This window comes from Pocillopora damicornis, chromosome 7, assembly GCF_964200805.1.
Source record: "Pocillopora damicornis chromosome 7, jaPocDami1.2, whole genome shotgun sequence".
Taxonomy (NCBI): Eukaryota; Metazoa; Cnidaria; class Anthozoa; order Scleractinia; family Pocilloporidae; genus Pocillopora; species Pocillopora damicornis.
Window position 1 is genome coordinate 11,444,334 of NC_142676.1, and position 16,401 is coordinate 11,460,734.

Sequence of the window (16,401 nt, forward strand, 5' to 3'; positions counted from 1 at the left end):
AAGTGCATTGAAAGAATATGACTATGCATGAATACATTTAAGGACTTCATCAACGAACAAGTCCTTTAGATCATTAGACACTTTGGATGCTGCTGCTGAGTTGAGCTACTTGCCTGTTGTGACAAAAATAGACCTATTTTTAAGCTTTGCCCGGCGAAATGGTATCTTGTGAATTACAGGATTTTATCAACCCAACATATCCTTTCGTGTTTCTTACGGCTTTATCCTTAGACAAATCCAGCCAGCAAAAGACATTTAGATGTTGATGATAAGTTGTCATAGACACCCAGGGTTACTCAAATCTCAAACTAGCCTTGTCTCTGTTTTAAGAATAAGACGTACTTTTATATTTTGCCAAATTTGTTTCTTGTGAGTTCAACAGTGATGCGACAATTTTGTGCAAGTTGATCTTTGCGACGTAGATAAAGCCGAAAAGGGATAAATTTTATTTGTTCCACATCATTGCTGAACATTCTATGAAGAGCCCAGGATTTTTAAGATCATGACACAATTTAATTAACATATTGCGACCTTGCAACCGTATAATGTCATATTCAAGTATTTTCCCGAGGCCGAGATCTTATCCGGCAGAGAAGAGTAAAAACCCTTCTCTCAAAATCAGTGAGAGGGGTTTCTCTGGAGAATAATGCGCTTTGAATAATCACCAGCCGGTTCTTCAAAAATGAATTCTTCCAGTATTTCTTATCCGATTTATGAAGATAGTGATATGTCAAGCATTTCCAAACATTTCGATTCATCTCGCCCAACCTCACTTTATCGAAAACGAAATGTGGTTAAGATTGGATTCTGCGAAATTCGTCTGTACTGGGCAAACTTGTTATTCGCTTTTGTCGCCATAGCCGGCAAAGTCGTAGAAAACGTTTCCCTTCCGCTCTGGATCGACTCCGTAAATGGAAATCATTCGGGAAAATCAGTCGACAGTTACTTTGTGCTGTCTTTTGCGAGTTTGTCTTTTGTCATAATATTTGGACTGGGAACGTTGTTCATTAAAATCTTTTCGCCTCAAGCTCTCGGCGAAACGGAAAAACGTTTTCCACACCTTCTGCTCTTCTTCGTTGGCTCCTGTCACGCTTTGAGTGGAGCTCTGGTTGTATTCGCTAGTAAAGGGTCAAGAACACCGCCATACCTTCAAGCGATTCTTGGAAATTTCCTGATTCCTTGGACTATTCTATTCAGGTGAGTGGATTCTAAACAGCATAAGATGTTATTCAGCTAATAACACAGGCATACTCGGATATAGGAAGTCAGAGTGCTGCCAATATTACGACCCGTCGATTAGCACTTCGGATGCTTTTCCACTGGGCTTCAAGAAGTCCTTAGGTCCTTGGTGACAAACTTCAACTGGCATTACAATGTACTAAAACTGCAATCCGACGATCTACCGATACCGCTTTGGTTACGCTGCGTTGACGATACATTCACCGCCGTACGACACGACGAAATCGACGCATTCCACCACTACCTTAACGGACAAAACACTGACATACAGTTTACCAGAAAGGTCGAAGAAAATGGTAAACTACCTTTTCTAGACTGCTTGGTAAGCCGTGACGACAACTCACTACGGACAACAGTCTATAGGAAACCAACACATACCGACAGATTACTGGACGAGTCATCCTACAACCCGACATCACACAAAGCCACAACTATCAGGACTCTCAAGCGACGAGCGCAACTAGCATGCAACGCGACAGACAGTTTATCCGACGAGAACAAGTACCTTGACCGTGTTTTTTCAAAGAACAACTATAACAAAGACTTCATCCGACGAAACACTCACCGACCTACTTATATTACCGAAGCCAAAGACAACGCGACTCCTACGACTACAGCAACTATACCGTACATAAAGGGCATATCTGAGAACATCTCGTGCATCTTACAACCATTCAACATCCGCGTCGCTCACAAACCCATTACCACACCACGTCAATAACTGACTAACGTCAAAGACCAAGACGTACAGAGGAACAGACAGGGTGCAGTTTCTAGAATCAATTGCTCCGACTGCCATGCCTCCTACATCGATGAGACTGGCAGAAACCTCACAACTAGACTGACTGAACACTAAACGAACGACGAGGAAAGGCGATGCCAACAATCACATTGCTGAACATCACCGACTTACGAACCACACTATTGAGTGGGACTCTGCGTAATGCCTAATCCACAGCACCAACTACTTTCAACGACTGACTCTGGAAAGCTGGTTTACTAACTTGGAACAGAATCCCCTCAACAGGTGTCAACCACTACCGGCACCATACAAACGACTCATCCACGACATTAACATTACAAACGAACCGAACAGAACGACCTTCCAAGAATCGCTGGAAGGTATGGAGGTGTTCTTTACCTTTACTCGCGAATACAACAAGCATAATTATTGAACATTTCAAGCAGAACGAATTGAAAGAATGCTGTAACAAATATATTTCAGAACTATAAAATCATGACATTCAAACATTGAAAATATAATTTTAAGGGTTAATAACACTTCTCTGCACACAAATTTGACCCATTAGGCTTATTGTGAGGGCATGAATTATCTTAGGAGTAACAAAATCTTGATGTATCATCTTTGAGAAAGTCTTAGAGTAAGTCACTTTCATTGTCTCATAGATCACTTTGCCTTAGTTATTTTACTTCCACCATCATGATTGTCTTTACATGTTCAATTTTAAAGAACTCTTCCTCTTCCACTGGTGTGAGGCCGGCCCCTTCCTTCTTTCAGACATCTAGGGCCTTCACGATCTTTATCATTGAAATAGTAGCCTTTCAATATGTGATACCTGAGAAAACAGGGCTCCAGGCAATTGTGTACTCCACACACTGCACAGCTATAAAGGGTATCAACATGCTGAAGGTGAACCTTGCAAGTAGATCTTTTGTCATAGCTCACCAGGTGGTGAAAGTGTTCTTGATTACCATAAATCTAATTTCAGGAGTGGGCGGTTAGGGTTAACCTAACCATAACCCAATCAACTCACTTATCAATGACTCTCTGAAGTCTAAAGCAGTTCTAGTGGTATGATTTGAAGATTTTCTTTCCAAAATGTGTGCATTTGAAAGGCAAACTTCTATGAGATAGAAAATCTTATAATACCACACAGCACCTCTCATTAGCCTTGCATACAAGCTAGTTCTCTGATCACAGATATCAACACCAGCCATGAAGGCATTACACAGGCTAACCATACCAGGGCGGGCAAATTTTTGCTTCACCTAGTGGCTGTTTACCTTCACTGATCTTTCTACAACACCAGAATCATCTTCACTTGTGGATACAGTGCCTGAGGAACTGACAGGTTTCCTGTCATGCCATGTCGTGCAAGTCAAAGCACCTTTCTGTCTGTAAAGGGACTTTTAACCTGGTTTGACTTCACATTACAAATGTCTTTGGGCAGTTATAGCCTGTTGGACCTCACAGTGCCACAAGCCAGAGTTTTCTTTCTCTCAAGTTCCTCAAATAATCCAAGAGAAATGTAATAGTTATCCTTAAACACGTAGTAGTCTTTGTCAAGGAAAGTTTCCATCAATGACATAACAGCCCTTTTTCATAGATCTTTCTGGACTACATTGGCTTCCTTTCCAGTGTATACCTTTCTCCCTAGAACATAGCCTCTGGTTGATTCAGCCGGTGTAAAGGCCTTGACTCCAAACCTGCTTAGTTTTATGGGGATGAATTGCCTAAAATGAACTTTCCCTTTGAATTTGATCAGGGTTTTATCTACAGCAAGTTGCCTCACGGTACTATAAACTTCCCTAAAGCTTTGTATAATCAAATCCAGCAGAGGCTGAATTTTGTATAATTTGTTGAAATTTGGTGAATCAGGCCTGGGAGTTAGGGAATTATCAGCAAAGAGAAGATAGCACAGAATCTGAAGAAATCTTTTTCCTGACATAGTGGTACCAAACAGTGGGGTGGACAGCATGGGGTCAGCACTCCAGTGGGAAGGGATATTTAGCAACCCAACCTTTCATTTCTTCCACAGACACTGGATACCACACAGACTTTTCTGCAGCTCCTCGTTTCTGATTTGCATACAGATTAGTCTGAGAAACTAGCCACTCCCATACCTGAGCAGTGAAGAACATCAAAAAACCCTTTGCTTGGCGTCAAAGATCTAATGTTTACATTTGCTGCCAATCCCACGAGTCCACGGAAATCAATATCATCCCTTCTCGTTATTTCATCGCTCCATGCCAATACTACTTCTCCGTGCTCTAGGTATTCATCTTCTTCACTTTCCAGGTCTTCTGACCCGTCCTCACTAGATGATGCCAAATCATCGGAGTCAACCTCTTCTTCCGACTCGGGATGCTCCAAAACACTAATACGAGCCAAAGGCAAATTGTCTTCGTTGATGAATTCGATTTCCAAATCGTTTTCATCGCTTCTAGTCGCACAGAATACTTAAGGAGATATTTCGCACGCCGTCATTTAAAAAAAACCACGTACAATACACACTCGAAATTCAAATTTTCAATTCTTTTAAGAGCTAATGTCAACATGCATCAGACAAACAGCGGCAAGTCACTCAAATTCGTTTTCTCTCCTACTTTCATATTTTGTAGCCCAATATGTCCAAATAATTGTGGTGTGGTTTTTTTGTGAAAACATATTTTAGTTTTTGAGAAATTAGTTTTTTCGTTCGACCGCTAAAATATATGCAAATTTTCACCCTGAATATTACCTGAGTTGTGTGACCTCATGTAACGAATTTACTTGATCTCTGGTATTTCTGTCGGCATAATCCTTTGTTTTATCATCTAAACTTAATCCCCTGTCATTATTGAAGCTGGCAAAGAAATATTTATTTTTTGGTGAATATTTTTGTCCGACATTTCTATGTCGAAAAGTAGCATCAAAACAAAGACAGTTTTAACAATGACCGATACGACAGAATCTACTGAGCTTCTAGCTTTGAAAGACAAAAGGATGGTTATAAAGTAATTGTAAAAATTTCCTTGTGTATTTGTGTTGTTATATCGTGAGACGAACTCAAAGTCCGACAAAATTTACTTGTTAGCGCCTACTTGTCGCCACCGTTTATTGGCATATCGAGGCATAAATTACCACAATTTGTGAAAAAAATCTAACATAACACTCCTATTTATGATTTTATAAGACCAATAAGCTGTTTCGGCTATTATATTACGCTTGAATATTTTTTTTTGCCGGGAGCCCAGGTTTAAAGTTGTTTTCCCCTATCCATTTATATCAGAAGCTGGTCACGCAATAATTGATACCAACAGAAATAAATATTTACCCTGTATGAAGATTTTTGTTGATGTTGAATGGACAATATTACAATATGTTACTTTTGTGGTCACTAATCGTTGTTTCAGTAGCAGCGTAGCAGCTCAAAGCGGTTTGTTGCTTCAACGCTATTGAAATTTATAGTGTTCTGGCAGGAGAGCAGAGCGTGATGCTCTGGGAATAAAACTCTTAGGGGCCTTGTACATGAAGTCTACATGATGAGTTTTGTTCAAGAACGAGTTCATCCCGGTTGCCACATGATACCAGAGTAAAATTATTCGAAACGAGTCATTTCTGAAAGAGTTTATTGAGGTTTTCATTCCAGAACGAAACACTTATTCTGGACGACCTTCTGTATAAAGTAAACGCAGTACGACGCTCATATCTGTATGAATCCTCTTTAGGAGCGAGGGAAGCATAGAAAAAGGACGTAAATACTTGTTTTTACATGCTAAATTATCTTGCATGTAAACGCAGTATGAAATTCATTTCGTTCCGAAAGTACCTTAGGGACGGACCATTTGATGGGGGGGGGGGGGGGGTCTCTGATGCGGTCGATGCCTCCTTGAAAAGAAAAAACAGCTTGAACAGTAGACATCGCAAGATCTTTGGCTATATCACAAAAGAATACTTAATGCACTAGAAGTGCACGCATCGAGTTCTGGATGCACTTGAATAGTCTGTTTAACAAATGCAGACGTACAGTTATTAAATCCCCATCAAATTATGTCAAGACGAACAAAACAAAAAAAAGTACAGCCGTCCTGCCTCGAAGCAGGACAGATTTTGTCAGCATAAAAATCTGACAGATTAGTGCCTAAAAATTTTTATAAGTAAATAATCAGTTCACGTGAATTTTACGAGGTGAGACTGACAGCTCGTAGTTGGCAAATCACATCTTTTGTTTTTAGGTGCTGACAGGGTTGGTGGGGAAGGGGGGAGGAGGCGATCGGAAATGGGTGAGGATGCTTGTCGTACCTTTCAGTGGTCAAAATCAGTGATCTGGTACCTTTTACGGTGTCTCAAACTTTAGTGGACTACCAGATACCCAGCTGGTACCTTTTAGGATGTTTTTCGCTCAATAAAATGCCTGAAATAAGCATTACTAGGATGATTTTAATGATCTAACGTGAGCCTCTGGAGCACATCGATAAAGGAGTTCTTATTTTTTGGATTTTTCAATTTTTTTGTGCTTAAATATCAGTTGTTGCCACTCCCACACGGATGAGCCAGGTACCTTTTCCACTGGTGCTTAATTACGTCCCGCCAGACGGTGGGAAGCCTACAAAGTGCTCGGACATTAGTATAGAAAACTCCGCCTCTGTCTGGATTTTTGGTGGCCTATTTACCAACACCCGATCAAGGCCTAAGTCTGACGGGACGCGTAATTTTGCACAAGGTGGTAAGTAGCCAGGTTACATGAATTTTCCAGACCTCTTGCGTACTATCTGTGGTGCACGCTTGCCAATACCCTAATAGGCATTTGGAATCGACTTAACCCTACCTTTACCATGGTCGTACACTTCTTTAGGCACTCTACAACTACTAATGAAACCACGAATCCACCCAACACCGGTACTGAGATTTGATCTATGAGTAGGGCAAATTGTAAAATCATCGATATCTTTTGGCTTCTCGAAGATGCGGCTCGCGACAAAAGAAGGTCAAACAAGAATAAGGTCAACTTCAGTTTCTGGATCTCCGCAGGTAACTTAAAATGTCTTTTTTACAACTACGCAAGGGAACGACCTGAGATATGCAACGTCGGTCTTCTCGATATTTATACCCAAAAGTCCTACAAGCGAACGATTTAAATGAACAACAAATCTCTTTATTAGCATGTAAGATGAGACGCTTATACAACAGATCAGTCGGTTGAACGGTGTGTAGCTTGTCAATCGAATTGACTTTTGTAAACATTCTTTGACTTCCGTCGGCAAAGGAATCATTGATGGGTCTGGACATTTTAGTTTTCAGAATAAAGCAATTCTTGGAAGGTTTTTATAGATATGAAAAGAGAGGAAAAAAACCCATCTCTTGGTAATTCGGAGGTTGATTCAACTTTGAATTTATGTGTCACGCTTGTCATGCAACTAATATAATAATGTGGAGAAGGTTCACAAACTGTAAATTAAATCTGGCTAAAATATGGTAGAGCATAACTTGATCTCCGAAACAGCTAATAAAATCATAAATAAATAAGGTTAGAGGTCATGTTAGATTTCTTCGCAAACTATAGTGATTTATGCCAGTAAACGGTGGCGACAAGTAGACACACCATGTATATTTCATAGTCGCTAGAAAGTAAATTTTGCCGGACTTTAAGTTCGTCTCACGATCGATATAACAACACAAATACATAAGGAAATTTTTACAGTAACTTTATAACCATCCTTTTGTCTTTTAAAAGCTAGAAGCTCCGTAGATTCTGTAATATCGGTCATTGTTAAAACTGTCTTTGTTTTGATGCTACTTTTCGATATAGAAAAAGTATGGCGGACAAAAATATTCACCAAAAGATAAATGTTTCTTTGCCAGCTTCAATAATGACAGGGGATTAAGTTTAGATGATAAAACAAAGGATTATGCCGACAGAAATTCCGGAGGTCAAGTAAATTCGTTACATGAGGTCACACAACTTGGGTAATATTCAGGGTAAAAATTTGCATATTTGAGCGGCGCGGCTGAACGAAAAATAAAATTTCTCGAAAAATAAAACATGTTTTCACAAAAAAAACTACACCACAATTATTAGGACACATTGGGCTACAAAATATGAAAGAAGGAGAGAAAACGAATTTTGGGCGACTTGCCACAATATTTCAAATTTGTTCGATGGATGCTGACATCCTCTCTTAATAACTTTCGTTGCCTCAAGCTATGGGTTATGTAAAGTTATTTGAAATGAAACACCAGTGCCCAAGCCCCAATTATTTACCAAAATTGCTCGTTAAAATGACGTCATATATTGGTATGTTGGGGGTTCTGCAATAATTAGTTTCACATCCAAACGTTCTCCCGAAGCCGACGACACGGAAGCTTACCCCGTAGGCAATAGATAAAACCGTCTCTTAAAACCTGTGGGAAAGCTTTTCTAGTAAATACTGCGCCTTCAACCACCTGCCAGTTGTTCAAAAATGGATTTTACCAGAAGCTCTCCTCAGGGGTATGAAGACGATGATTTGTCAAGCATATCCAAAGATTTCGAGCCATCTCGCCCTGCCTCCCTTTATGGAAAATCGAAAAAGATTAAGGTTGGATTTTGCGAAATTCGTCTATTCTGGGCAAACTTGTTATTTGCTTTTGTCGCCGTAGCCGGACAAGTCGGTCAGAATGTGTCGCTTCCACTCTGGATCGACTCCGTAAATGGAAATCATTCGGGAAAATCAGTCGACAGTTATTTTGTGCTGTCTTTTGCGAGCTTGTCGTTTGTCATAATATTTGGATTGGGAACGTTGTTCGTTAAAATCTTTTCGCCTCAACATCTCGGAGAAACGGAAAAACGTTTTCCACACCTTCTGCTCTTTTTGGTTGGCCTGTGTGACGCTTTAAACGGAGCTCTGGTTGTATTCGCGAGTAAAGGGTCAAGAACACCGCCATACCTTCAAGCGATTCTTGGAAACTTCCTGATCCCTTTGACTATTTTATTCAGGTGAGTAAATGTTCTGTAATTGAGTTTGATGCCTTCCTGTCCAAATTAAAGGGAGACAGAACGCTATGCAGTTGGCTGTAATGCACACCTGATAATCGCTATTGTGCAACAGCATAATTGAAGCGAAAGATGATGTAATCCAGCTAATGACACAGGCATACTCGGACAAAAAAACTTCGAGAGCTCTCGATTGGGGTTTCGGTTGCTCTTCCGCTTACTTTTAGGAGACTTTATAGGTCTGTGGTCACAAACTGCATTTTTCTAGGATAAGAATATCCATATGTGAAAGCTTCAAATATTTACCATCTTCAGTTGCATCATCAAAGTATTATCGAGTTGTAGGTGTGACAAGTTTTCCTTTGTATTGCATTTCAATACTAGCTTATGTGACCTTTTTTTTGTTTTGTTAATTCCTTGCGATGACACGAAAAAACTGGTACTGGTTTGATTTGTTTCGAACAAGGCACAAATTGCTGGAAGGGAACTGCCGCAACATATCAAACTCTTTCCCTAGCGCGACGAACATTTGTTTTTCTCGGCTCCAGGTGTACGCGACCACTAACCCTACGTAATGCGCATGCTCTCCGTTGCGAATTTTCAAAATGGCGGACAGGCCAAAGAGGGAAATAAAAAAAGCAAAACAATAAATACTTAACATAGAAAGGCGAATCCACGATAGAAAGATACAAAACTGTATAATATTGAGATCAGGGAGGTTAGCAAAATCAGCAAGAGAGGTTGAAAATTCATTACGTTGGCTATAGCACATGCTTCGATGAATGGACACCCTTCAGGGCCGATAGAGGATCTGGATATTTTCCGTTTGTTCGCAGCGAAAAGCTGTTCATTCCCTCGGAAAACTCTCTAGAGGATAGAAAATCGTTCCAACTTACTCGTGAAATAAAGAAAAAGCTTTGGTCTGGACGGCGAGAGGACCCAGATATAAACATAGACCTTTATGTTGACCAAGATGTTTTCATGGAAGGTCTTGGGAATGTTTTGCCAGGCGTTCTTCAAAGAGGGAAGACGGTTTACCAATTGGAGTCAAATAGGGTGCTTGATTCATATCTGGGGCTGAAGTAAGATGAAAGAATTTTAAATGTAGCCGAAGATTTTGCCTATGTAATTCCAGGAACTATTAAGTACTGGTTGGGACAAAGAAGTCCAATCATTGAATACAAGCTCATCGTTGTAGGTGTTCTTAACCCTTTCATAACCTGCTACCTCCAGGAATCCTGTTTTTCTTCAGAAACAGTTGTTTGAGGGCATCAACCCCTTTGTGATTTGTGGATCTGAAGAAATCTTTAGAAGCTGTATTATTGTATTTTTCCAAGCCTTGCTGTGTGTAATATGCTATGTTCTGATAAAGTGACAGGAACTCAGGAACATGATAATATAGCGCATGCATGTAGGGAGTGACATCTTTTGCTTGGTAAACTTTGAGAAAGTGCTCAAACCATGATTTGATATTTCTTTGCAGTTCAAGAATACCCTCTTCAGATGTAAAATCTAGCTTCAAATCACCAATTATGTCCATAAATTTAGCCCAGATCACTTTTATGTCTTTGTTTTGACTGCAATGAGGGACAAGCATAGGTCGGAATGTTTATATTCTGAAAGAGTTTTAACTTTTCTGGCCCAGTAAGATTTCTATATTCCAGCTTTTTGCTCTCTTTGTTGATTCTAAAATTAAAAGTGATTCCCATACTTTTGATAAATTCTTCATAACATGCCATGTGTTTATATTTATCTCTTTGGAATCCATCAGAGGTTTTTTTTTTTTTTCTCAATAGCATCACTTCTCAGCTCTCTTATGAGCAAGTCAATAAAAACATTTGAAATCCTCAGAAAAAAATGTAATGTATCTATGATGACATGGTCCATAGGTATAAAATCAAATAATGGTTGTGCCTCACAGTTTAATTTGTTTCCAGTGGAAAACCTTGCTATTTCGGGGACAGTTCTAGCACCAAATTTGGGGTCATTAATTGACCATGTTTTGCTTGTGTCCCACCGTTGCTCCCTGGGACACTTGCACCACACACAAGCATAATCCTCATTTGCCCTGCCCAAACCTAAAAGTATTCAATTTTTATCGGTGCAACTATTTGCACTTATCTCCTTTAAGTTTGACATTTCCATTCGAAGGTCTGCTACGCTGTCTCTAAGATTATCATATGTCTCTGTAGTTTTTATAACAGCAAGTATATAATTTCCCTTCTCACCCATTGCCAAATCCTTTTCATGGAGAATTGTAAAAGTGAAGTTGACTACTGTAAGCCCCTTTCCAATATTTGTACCATCACCACTAAGCTTGATCTTAATAGTTTCTCCATCATTGATTTCTCCATTCTTCTGAAACCTAACAATGTGCTCTTGCAAGCTTTCTGCAAATCCTAACTGAACACTTTCAGCATCTCCTGGTGTTGGTTTCAAGTTCCATTCACTGTTTAGCTCATTAATTCGCTACTTGATGGAATATATATTGGGGAGATCATTAGCCTTAATGGAAATTTCATGCCAGGTCTCATTTGAAATAATGAATTTATCTTTGAGTTAGAGCCACATATTTATGTTATCAATGTCATCATTATTAAGGGCCTCTGGGTCAGACTCTGTAAATGGCAGCTCTCCCTCTCCAACAAGATTGAAAGTTTCATATTGATTAGTCTCAGAGTTGAGGACTTCAATTTTGGTTGCAACAAAATTGTACAGCCCAAGAAAGGAGAGTGTAGTTTGGCACTCCTCCTTCAGTTGATTTTTAATTCTCTTTTGATGGTGCTTAGAATAGTCATGAAACTTCTTCTTAGCTGGGCCTCTACCTTTTTTCCTATTTGTAATCACTTTTTTGGCCAACTGAATAAATTTTTTATTGTAGAAGGCCCCTTTCTTCTCAGCTTTCTCGAGAGCTTCTCGGGCTTTTTTACCCACTCGCAATCACTTTGCCTTCTCCTGTACCAACGATTCTTCTAATTTTATTTTTTCTCCCCTCATCTGGCTGTTCTCATCTTTAAGCTGATATACATCAACCTCGTTGTAATACACCTTAAATCGATACCGAAGGCCCGTTTCCAAATTGCTAAGAAGTGCATTTAATTGCCACGATTACTAGCTTTCTTGACAGCTTTCTGAAAACAGAATATTTTCTTTCTGAAGACTTCTGATATTTGGCTATTGATTATTATACCTCGTATACCTGATTGCTCAAACACTTTGTTTACAATTATTGAAAGGACCGACTCATGGTTTTCTCTGAAAACTTCTTTGCTTTCAAATAGTATAGATTAGTAAGCTGAAACGAAAATTAATCAGGGAACTTTACGAAAAATCCAGCGAACAAGCTTTAAAAAGGCATTTATTTAGACTTCGTACTGCGATGAACTTTAAAAATCTTACTTGTTTATCTTGTAAGTAAACAATGGCAGATTAATTCCCGAAGCGATTTCTGAGTTTCCCGATCCCTCTCCTACTGCTTTCACGCTCACGAAACAGGAAAAAAAATCAAAAGGAGGAAGATACAGCTGTTTTAAAACGCCATTTGACGAGGGCAAATCTGCTTTTTGTTCGACACTTTACATATCAAAACAAAGGAAATTTGTTCCTCTTTTTGATTCTGGCGGTACATTTTTAAATTGTGCTTGCGTAAAAGGGATATCGCCCGGGACGCTTCGCTCGGTTGTGTTTTGAACAAAAACGCCTTGTTAATTTCACGCAACCGCTCGGAGAAAAGGTTAAAATGACGAGGGAAAAACTTTACCTTCAAGTTAGAAAATCAGCGACATAGAAAGCCACAATATTGTAGTTTAATATTTCAGAGGTACATTGAGTGCTTTTTCCGTAGAGAATCCGCACGATGGTAAAATGTTCGAAAATTACACTCGATTTGAGTGGGGTGTTGAAGTGGGCGTGGTCACTGTATTCGTGGTAAGACTATTTGTACCCCATGAGTTTGATATGGACTTATTTCCACAGAAATTTAATGTGAAGCTTTTATTTTAACTATCTCCTGGCAATCAATTTGAACAAGAAATTTTGGACTTCAAAGATAGGTTTCGCAATATCAGAATATGACCCCTTCCTTCTTTTTCTCTTCAAAAAAGAAGATAACTATTATGCGGTTGCTGAAGTATCATTCTCCCTTTAGGAAACACTCATCAGTTATTTATCGCCTGGGTTGGGGTTTCGGAGTTTTTCTTGTGTCACAATAAAATTTACCTGATCTCCCCCATGAGCAGATAAGGCTGGCAGTTCCATCTTTATGCTCAGCTAGCGTAGAATGTCACCTCCGCCCTCCCTCCACCCCCTCCCCCTCACCCCCCTCTCCCTCTACACCCCCCCCCCCCGCGCCCTATTACTCATCAACACTGCTGTTGATTTTTTTTCTCCTGAAGGTTGCTGATTGTTCGAAAGAAGCCCACCCTGCTGAAGTTGTCCTGTGGTGTCATCGTGGTTGTTGGTCTTTTCATTTGCCTCATCCCAACAATTTTTCCCGAAGTTGATCCCAAAGCCGAAAAAAGAAAAAACGATGCTCAGGGTGTTTCCAGAGTAATGTGGCCCATAATTTTCATGCTTGGCTTCGTAAGTGGGACTCAACGTCAAAAAAAGTCGGATTGCAATAGCTCTATTTCAATTTTCTGTTATCTAGGCGAGCAATGCGAAATGGTTTGATCCTCGCTAGCTTAACAAGATCATAATTTGACTTAAATGGTATGTGCTATACCCCTCACTCCTTTGTCGACCACAATTAATTATGTAACGTCATCTCGAATTTTAAAAAGCGGTATTCAGCCCAGGTGATGAAGATACACAAACTTATCATCAAATTCTCTTGGCTGTTTCACAAGAAAATGTGTAACAACTAGAAAAGAGAATTTCTCGGCCGATCTTGGTTGTCAGTGGGTCTCGCTGATATATTTGGTTTTACTCTTTAGGTTCCAGCAGCCGTTATGAACGTGATCGAAGAAAAGGGAGTGAAGATGGAAAGTCAATCCTCAAAGAAAGGCATCAACTTGTTGTATTTTCTATTTTGGACGTCTTCTTATCAGTTACTCTGTGTGGGACTTTTGTTTTGGTTGGACATTCTGCCGTGGTATGGAAATGTTAGCAATATCCAAGAGTTTGGGGAAAAGTGAGTTTTCGTTGAATTTTCTCTTTTTTCTTAATAGCTGTTTAACTGAAACAAGATTTGACATCATAAAACTTTATGCCAGGCTTATTTGCAAATCTACTGATTCACCCCGGTTTCTGAAGCGACTAAAATAACTGCCTCTCTTTGTGGTTGGAAAGTTCGTGCTTTTCGGGTTGCCCCTCCATAACTCGCTCAGATTGTTTGTCGGTGTCCATTAATAAATATTCTCGAGTGGAGAGTGGCAGTTTGGGAGTTAAGTCTTGACCTGTCACATCTTCAAAATGCTGACCTAGCCAGAGACCGATTGCAAAACCTTTTACTCAACCGAATTTATGTGTTATTTCTAGTTGGTGGTTTGGAGTTCAATGCTTCTTTGGCGCCGCAGGTTGTGACTCCACTTCAGGGACCAGAGGAACTATATTTATTCTCATGTACGTTTTATCCTATGTTGGTGGAGCCAATCTACTGAGACACGCCGAGGGAGCCACTTGGCTGGCTATTGTCACGGTAAGTGAACTATTTGATACTCATGCTCTAGGCATTTTTCTCGTCTAGCTAGACATGCAGATTAAATCAAATGCTCAACATTTGTAGAACAGGTGCATTCACGAGTATACTTTGATTGTGTGCCGTAAGATAAAAACAATTAAACAAACAGCCAAACAAAACGATGATAAAAGTTACCAGGAACAAGTGAGAGCCCAAAGTCAAAACGAGCACATTTTTGAAGCGCGGAATATTAATGCGAGTGAAAATGTTGTCACCGGTTTGAGTTTCACATATGGTGGCTTGAGAAGATGTACGTGACTATCCAGAGCTATCACGGAGTTAAATGAGGCCATACCCAGCGCATTTCCAGATAACTTACAATACTCAGTTAAAAAGTCTGCTCTTATGATCTTGATTTTATAAAATACAACACCACTACTCCAGGGAGTGGTACAAGAGGCAGACTCTCATAGCGGATAGGAGGGATTAGTTAAGTCGATAGTGGATAGATAATGGATAAACTAAAAAGTAGCCAGTAAGAAAAAACGTTTCATAAGTAAACACTGGTGATGACGTAATTTTATTTACATATCCTGTAGTCACTCGTCACCCCGCTGGGATTCATTTTTTGGACGTTGTTCGACGAATCACCATTCAAATGGCACCCTGCAGGTCACGTGAGCACCTGGTTCAGTATCGGCGCGTTAGCGATAATGGTTCCCGCCATTTTTGTTTACAACATGGGGTAAGGAAAGATATCAACCGTATCTATGGAATAAAATGCTGTGTCGTCCTCTGGATTTTTAGTGTTTTTAACGCGGCGTTTATCAGAGGGCAGCGGATATGAAAAGCAATCAAAGCAGTCCTTGTCATGGACGTAGGTCAGTTATTTAAACGTAGGCTACTAAATTCGATTCTTCTCCCCCTCCCCCCTGTGCCTGTCCCTTCCCCCCTGTGCCTGCCCCTTCCCCCCTGTGCCTGTCCCTTCCCCCCCCGTGCCTGCCCCTTCCCCCCCTGTCCCCCTACCCTCATCATGTAACGACATAAATATTTGCGGAACCAAAACCCCTGGTCCTTGATTGATGATTTGTTTGATAATTTAGCACATTAAGGAATCCTTTCACGAGTTTCTAACAACGTCTTTCTTCTTATTTTTCACTTTAGTGCACCAGAGATTTCGATGAACGGGAACCAAAGTGAGAAGTTTTATCACCCCGATTCTACTGACCGGTGTCAGTCAACATTTGGATCAACCCAATTTCTTGTCCCAGAGGGCAGACATCCTCCGAGCTCTTACACTTAAAGGACTTATGAAAAAAACTGTATTCATTAGACCCGCGCTTCATCATGGCAAATGTAAGACAAAGGGACAAAAACCTTGAGGCTGTTTCTCAAGATTTCTTGTAGACAGCACCCAATACAGTTTATCCGAAAAAGGGTTAATATATTGGATTAATAGCAGACATAGCATGTCTAGAAATTTTTCCAGGGTAGGAATTAGTTTGGAGAATGAATCTTTCTTCACACACCGTTATAAGATTTTCTTTAAACGCCAAAGTAGTAAGGCCAATTTAACACACAGAGATAGTAAAATTGATCAAAAACTGAAAAAAACAATGATTTTAAAGCGATTAATTTTGCCCGAGCAGACCACAATTTGGTGCAGATGAGATGACGATCAATTGATTAAAAAAGAGGTTACGGAGAATTTATAGTATATGTCTAACTGCATGTGTTGTTCTTGAAACATAGAAAAAATTGCTTTCCAAGGTCAGCGTTAACAGTGTAATCAATAAATTTCCCCTGCACAATCGTATTGATGTTGTATTATCAGTTTCTTGGCAC

General features: G+C 39.9%; 1 protein-coding gene and 1 pseudogene across 2 annotated transcripts; both read left to right on the plus strand.

The window, feature by feature from the left end:
• The first annotated feature begins 682 nt into the window (after positions 1–682).
• Positions 683–2,536, plus strand: LOC149042579 (uncharacterized; annotated as a pseudogene).
• Positions 2,537–8,244: 5,708 nt separating this feature from the next.
• LOC113664763 (crt homolog 3) lies at positions 8,245–16,372 on the plus strand. 2 transcript variants are annotated; one of them, XR_016188644.1, is made up of 6 exons: positions 8,245–8,939; positions 13,331–13,517; positions 13,871–14,067; positions 14,415–14,574; positions 15,156–15,437; positions 15,721–16,372. XR_016188644.1 is itself a non-coding variant. In XM_089213077.1 (6 exons), the coding sequence occupies exons 1-6, from the start codon at positions 8,425–8,427 to the stop codon at positions 15,857–15,859; spliced, it is 1,344 nt and encodes a 447-aa protein (XP_089069203.1). In that variant the 5' UTR covers positions 8,245–8,424; the 3' UTR covers positions 15,860–16,372. The 2 variants fall into 2 exon arrangements, 1 of the variants encoding a protein (XP_089069203.1); XM_089213077.1 differs by having other exon boundaries at positions 15,156–15,301.
• Positions 16,373–16,401: the final 29 nt, after the last annotated feature.

What these genes read in the sequence shown, in the direction of transcription:
- LOC113664763 (XM_089213077.1), top strand. Translation starts at nt 8,425, where the DNA reads ATGGATTTTACCAGAAGCTCTCCTCAGGGGTATGAAGACGATGATTTG. An exon ending in ATCCAAGAGTTTGGGGAAAA is followed by an intron (nt 14,068 to 14,414) that starts GTGAGTTTTCGT and finishes TGTTATTTCTAG; the next exon opens with TTGGTGGTTTGGAGTTCAAT. An exon ending in CTTGGCTGGCTATTGTCACG is followed by an intron (nt 14,575 to 15,155) that starts GTAAGTGAACTA and finishes CATATCCTGTAG; the next exon opens with TCACTCGTCACCCCGCTGGG.